We start from the raw sequence: 6,000 nt of genomic DNA on the forward strand, positions 1-6,000 counted from the left end.
AAGCTTTGGGAACTGGTAAAAATCCTTTACTGCATATTTTTCGTTATTATTTTGTATTATTAGTATTATTTTTGTCATCGTTGTTGTAGTTGTTACTTTTATCAAATTAATTAAATTGTTAATTTCTTATATTTTTAATTATATTTTATTTTTGTTATTAGTTTAATTTTTATTTTTCCCAGATTTTATAAAAGTGCATTTCTAGACGTTGTATAATTTTTTGTGTGTGTAAATATTAGTTTACATTGTAAACTGTTACTTTTGTTACATTTACGTGGGCTAGCCCCTTAAATAAATAAATATACGTATAGATTTTAGAAAGTTAAAAATTAAAATATCTTACACTTACATAATAAGGCATCGATGGTCGACCAACCATCGATCCAACAACGTATCTCTTTGTAGCAGGATTCTAATCACTTTGTAGTTTGTATTTATGTTTTAGCAAGGACGTTCCTTTATCCTTATCACTTGCGACGTGTTAACGGTTTTCTTCCATTTCTTTTTGTCGTCGCTTCATTTATACTTTATTTCTTATATAATTAGATTAATTTGCAATACTTTTGAATCATAATTTGGCTGAATAAAACAAAAATGATTCATTTTATTAAACTGGGCACATTATTTGCCTGTGTCGTCTTGGTATTGTCAACTTACGACTCTGAAATCACCGAGGCGGTCGCCAAAGCAGAAATTCAGGTAAAAATGAACAAAACCTGCCTTTCTGAAATAATTTCAAGTGTCGAGTCGAGAAAAACGAACGTTTTTATTTTGAAAGGAATGGTTGATTGATTTTTCGTTCGTTGTGGTTGACTAATATATAACTTAAATTTATGTGTAAATAGGCCAGTCTTGCGATTCTAACTAAACCTGGCTTAGACATACCACCTCTGCATATATCCAGGGAAAAGGCAAAATTAGTTGTACTCATGTTGCAAGCAAGGGCAAACAATTCAGGATGTACCATTGAACATTGTACATGAGTGGTCAGTCCGATGATGCAGTCAAAAATATATGAAACTCTTAGTTTTTTTTGGGTGCCATGAGAATTACACTGATTGCTGCTGTGAAGATGTGTTACCTACCACAGATCTAAATCAGTTGAACATAAACTCATATAATAAGCTACTTATGATGGCAAAAACAACTCAACTTAGATAGAAACGTCAATATTCCCTTGGACACCATGACTATTATGCACGACTTCACAACTCAGTGGATGAGTGGTTAAGCATCAGGCTCTTGACTAGTCCCACAATGAAAGTCGGCACTCATCAATAGAAGGTCCGGGGCGGGATTGGATCTCAGCAACTCTAAATTCATTCTTTAATTGACTTTGATTTAAGAACACCAGGGGCTCAATTTACACACCTGTTGTTCCAAGCCCCCAAAATGGACTAAGAAGTAATATAATATAAGCTAGAAAGCTGCAGTGCTTAGGGGGACCAACTCCAGTTCCTGTATCCATAATGAAGTTTTAAAAAAAGTGGTAATGACCACAAAAAAATTCCAAAATTTATTAGAAGACCATATTTGGTATGTGCTTGAGGTGACTCCCTTGCTCACTGCTTTCCGTGACAGGTCCTCTGTTGACCCTCTCATTGTATTATTGTTGAAAATATCCATGAACTATAGCATCTCAGCCAAACAGTGATGTTGTCTAGGTCCCTAGTCACACATCTGGAAGGTAAAGAAAAGGCAGACGAGGCAGCTGAGGCATCCCAAACCTCTGGATTTAACCGTGATCTGGCCCTGTGATGCTAAAAATGCATAAAAGAAAGTGGTAGTACCTATGGGCAGGTCGGCAGAGAAGCTCTTGTGTATCAGGAGCCCTGTTGATAAGTGGCCCTCGGAGGACCTGACTTATAGAAGAAGGGTCATCCTCAACTGATTAAGGATAGGCCATGCAAGGTTGACACTCTCTTTTGGGCCAAAGCCTGCATTCATTGCTGCTGTGTCCAGCCTACAAAGAAAAGTTGCCTGATGTGTCCCGCCTATTTTAAAAGTGCAATTCCGTGGCTCCAGATTGAGAGTACGAATGCCACCCGATATGAGAATTATACTTGAGCATGGCAGCAAGTATTTAGGTCCCCTGTTCTAATTCTTGAAGGGAATGTTTGTTTTACTGTATAAAGTAGTGTGATAGTGTTTTGAGTCCCTAATGTATGGTGAGAGTGAATGTATTTATTGAAGTGAATGTGTAGAGCACAATGGCCTTGGCAGAATATTGAGAACCCCACAAACCCTCAATTAGGTTAGTTATATAATATGTGTGGAGGGTGATGGAAGAGTATCAAGTATTCCAACTACCCTAACTGAATGAATTTATTGAAATATGAAAGAATATATTTAAGAAGTATAATAAATAAAAAACTATATTATCAAATCTTGATAATATTGTTACTTTTATTTTTATTCAGTAGGTTATTATCAAAATTTATGTTTTTCTCTTACTACCCACTCTATTTTATAGACAGAGACAACCAAAAATGGTTTAAAATGTTTTTATTTCTACTAACTTTTTAATTATTTTTATCAGCTTATTCCTAATTATATAATTACTCAATTAATTATACACATTTTTTTTAAAATGAAACATGTCACAGGCAGGATTCGAACTCACGACTTTCAGCTAAATAGTGGCTAAATACCACTTGAGCTACTGTCACTTCGGTCGCTCATGCCACAAACTTCCCGTTTCGACTCCCCGTTTATTCCAATTGTAAGGGTATTTAGCTGAAAGTTGTGGGTTCGAATCCCGCCTGTGTTAGAAGGTCCGAAGTATTTGTGTGTTGCATCTACTGGTATACATTTCAGTTGTTTTCTAAAGTCCAGTACATTAGGCAAAACGAACATACATATATCCCGCCTGTGACGCAAATTTTTTATTTTGAAAAAATTGTGTATAATTAATTGAGTGTTTTTATTTATTTTTTGGCTGCCTCCGTCTTTAGAATAGAGTGGATAGTAAGGGGGGATTGGACGAATAAGACCGAGGTCTGACCCTGAAGTTGGTGATTCTCAATGCCTGCATTATTATAAAGTGCAAAAGCTGAAATTGCCAGTTGACTATGAGGAGTGACAAGCTCAGTCCATGTATGTATGTATATCCATGTGCAGAATTGAGCTTATACAAATCAATTTCAAAAAAGTCATTATATATGCAATGGAAGCTCATAAAAAGTATGAAGGCAGGGACTTAGGTCATGAGCTATAACTTGTATTTAGAATATGGCTCTTTAGCCACTTCAATCAAAAATCTATCAAATATTTATTAAATTGACATAAAAACAGGCCATCCTGTGCTTCCTGAACAGAACAGGCCTCAGAAAGGCAGATGTCCACTGGCCACTTCAAGACAAAATCAGTCTTGCCCTCTTAATATTGAGGATAGGATTGAATGAAGAACCATAATTTAACATTCAAACTCAATTTTAAGAGAAAACAGCAAAGTTCTAAATGCTTTTTTTGTTTAAAGAAATATCAGAGTTCAAACCATGACTTCAACACTGTTGTAGGACCTGAAATAAGCTTATAAGGTTCTCTGAAGGAAGAAAAATGAATAAACCAATCTTTATGAAAAATATGTTAAATTAGTTTTACATAAATAGTTAAATGTAAAAGTAATAATACAGATTTTTTTAAATTTATAATATTGTAATTGTTTGCAGAGTTGCAGTGGTTGTTCTCTTCGGAATCTTCCTGATGTCAAAAGTTTCATTTTTGATGATGTCCCATTGTAGTATCCTTTCAAAATTTCAACTATACTGGTCAAAAACCAAAGTTAATCATGGATATCTTTTTTAAGAATTAATTTATGTTGTGAGACTTCTCCTTGTCATCATTTCGGTATGACAGGTGTTCTGACATTTTGTCATCTCAATGGTTGGTCAGTGTGTAAGAAGGTTGAAGCATAATATTATTAAATTGTGACCATGCACCCATCACTGAAGATGGCAAAAAGTCACAAACAAGTCTGACAGAGAGAATAGACAACCAAATTTGATCGGAAGCAACCAAGCTGCATTAATGTTCACTTAAGTGGGCAGAAATATTGATATTTTATTGTCCCTCTAAAAACCTTTTTGCACATTTCAAATTAGTTTCTATTTTTCATACATTATAGTTATTTGTTATAAAATAAGCAAAAATGCTTATAAAATGTTCTGTTATTTAATTGCTTATAAATTTTCTTGTTTGCAAGAATATTTTAGCTTTTTATTATGTTAGTCATATGCCATTATTGATGTACAAACTTAATCAAACATAATTTTGGTGTTTAATTATTTGAGATTTTCTTCTTTCACACTAAAGTTTTATTCGATTCCCACCGTCGCCTCTGGCCCTTTTTTCTCGATAACCCCCAATTGGAACAACATATATAAGAATTCGTCATGGCTAATATGCAAAATAAAAAAAAAATAAATAAATAAAAAAATAAAAAAAGTTTTATTGATTATTAAGCGAATACAGTTCAAATACTTAGATTTAAGTATGTAAGAATATGAAAGGTTAAACTATAAGTCACAAGACTTTCAAAATGGGGCTTAGCCTAATAAAGAATTATTGTACTTTCAATTGAAACCATTAAGAATGAAGGAATATTTTATTACATTAACAGTGAAAGAGTGGTGTTTAAAAATACGCCAAGGGCTCCACCAGAACTGGTCCTTTTTACTGAGGAATACAAGGTAACAATAGAATATCATTTGTAATATATATAGTGTCAAGAGTACAGGATCAGTACCCCGGAGGTCATGGGATCGAGTCCTGCTTGTGTCACTAATTTTCCAACTCTACCATACTTTGCATAAAAAACAATAAATCAATTAAAATAATTTATAATACTGATTAACTAATTTTTTTATTTAAACAAATTTCAGGAGTTGAAAAGGATTCCTCTCCGGGAGCTCACTAGGACACAGTGCAATGAGTTATTACAAGACTGGGGATTTACTAAAAAGCTGAAAAATGAATTGTGAACATATTTCTTGTAAATATAACGACATTTTTGATTATTGACCTATCTCAATCTCCATTAATTTGAAATTTAGTTATATTTGGGTGTTTCTGATTGAAATAGAAAATTTCACATTCTGTATAACGATTTAGACTTATTTTAATTAAATTTTGTAAAATAACTTAGATATTTATATACATTTATTTTTGTACTGAGTTTTCTAAAGTCATAAACTTAGGTCAAGATTTGTTTTTGAACGAATATTGTAGAGAATCAATGCAGTCATTCCTTGGTTACCAGGTAGCTTGTTTACCCCATCAACTTGAAAATTGAGTAAGAAAATTATACATGTTTTTTAATTATTTAATTATTAGTTTATATTATTAACTTGTGATGGATTATTTATACTTTTAAACATAAGCATGTTTGTAATTTGAATAATAGAAGGTTTTGCCAACAGTTTGCTAATTTGTACTAATTTTACAAGAATATTTTGTGTATTTAAAAGTGGATTGGGCTAAATTATTATAATAAGATAGGTCGTGTGAACTTTCAAAAGTACATAATTATAAATTATAAGCTCTTCAACTACAGCAGTAATAAACGATTTTAAAATAAGCCTCTTATGCACATTATTTCCTCTCGTAAGGTTCAATTAATGTAACTTCTGTCAAACAGGAGGCTTAAAGTGAACTTCACGTTGAGAGTCATGGCTATGCCAGGGTTTGAAACGCTAGCGTGGTAATTAGCTGGATGCTTTAACATTGCAATCCCCAAGTATTATATATTTCAAGTAGAGCATGGATTTGTATGCAATTATATGTCCTTTTTGCTAACCTTATGACTATAGTGATAACATATTTATCCAAATCATGCCAACATGGTACAATTTCATTCTGTATGTTTGGAGAATATTGTGTTTGAAAATTTTTTATTATTTTGAAAAATGAAAATAAACTATGAAACTAAGAACATTAGAGGGAAAAGACAAAAGCCTAAAATTTTATTGTTTTTGGTTAAAAGGAACAAAGACAACCCAA

General features: G+C 32.7%; 1 protein-coding gene across 1 annotated transcript; it reads left to right on the forward strand.

Annotated features, from left to right (window-relative positions):
• Window positions 1-428: 428 nt before the first annotated feature.
• Window positions 429-5,578, forward strand: LOC106661506 (selenoprotein M-like). Its single transcript, XM_014384961.2, has 4 exons — window positions 429-699; window positions 3,672-3,742; window positions 4,622-4,691; window positions 4,884-5,578. The coding sequence occupies exons 1-4, from the start codon at window positions 595-597 to the stop codon at window positions 4,980-4,982; spliced, it is 345 nt and encodes a 114-aa protein (XP_014240447.1). The 5' UTR covers window positions 429-594; the 3' UTR covers window positions 4,983-5,578.
• Window positions 5,579-6,000: the final 422 nt, after the last annotated feature.

Source organism: Cimex lectularius, unplaced genomic scaffold (assembly GCF_000648675.2).
Source record: "Cimex lectularius strain Harlan isolate CLEC.00 unplaced genomic scaffold, Clec_2.1 scaffold20, whole genome shotgun sequence".
Lineage (NCBI taxonomy): Eukaryota > Metazoa > Arthropoda > Insecta > Hemiptera > Cimicidae > Cimex > Cimex lectularius.

Bases quoted from the DNA above. Each gene is read 5' to 3' on its own strand.
- LOC106661506 (XM_014384961.2), top strand. From the start codon at position 595: ATGATTCATTTTATTAAACTGGGCACATTATTTGCCTGTGTCGTCTTG. The intron at 700-3,671 runs GTAAAAATGAAC...AATTGTTTGCAG, and splicing joins TCGCCAAAGCAGAAATTCAG to AGTTGCAGTGGTTGTTCTCT. The intron at 3,743-4,621 runs GTATCCTTTCAA...TTACATTAACAG, and splicing joins TTTGATGATGTCCCATTGTA to TGAAAGAGTGGTGTTTAAAA.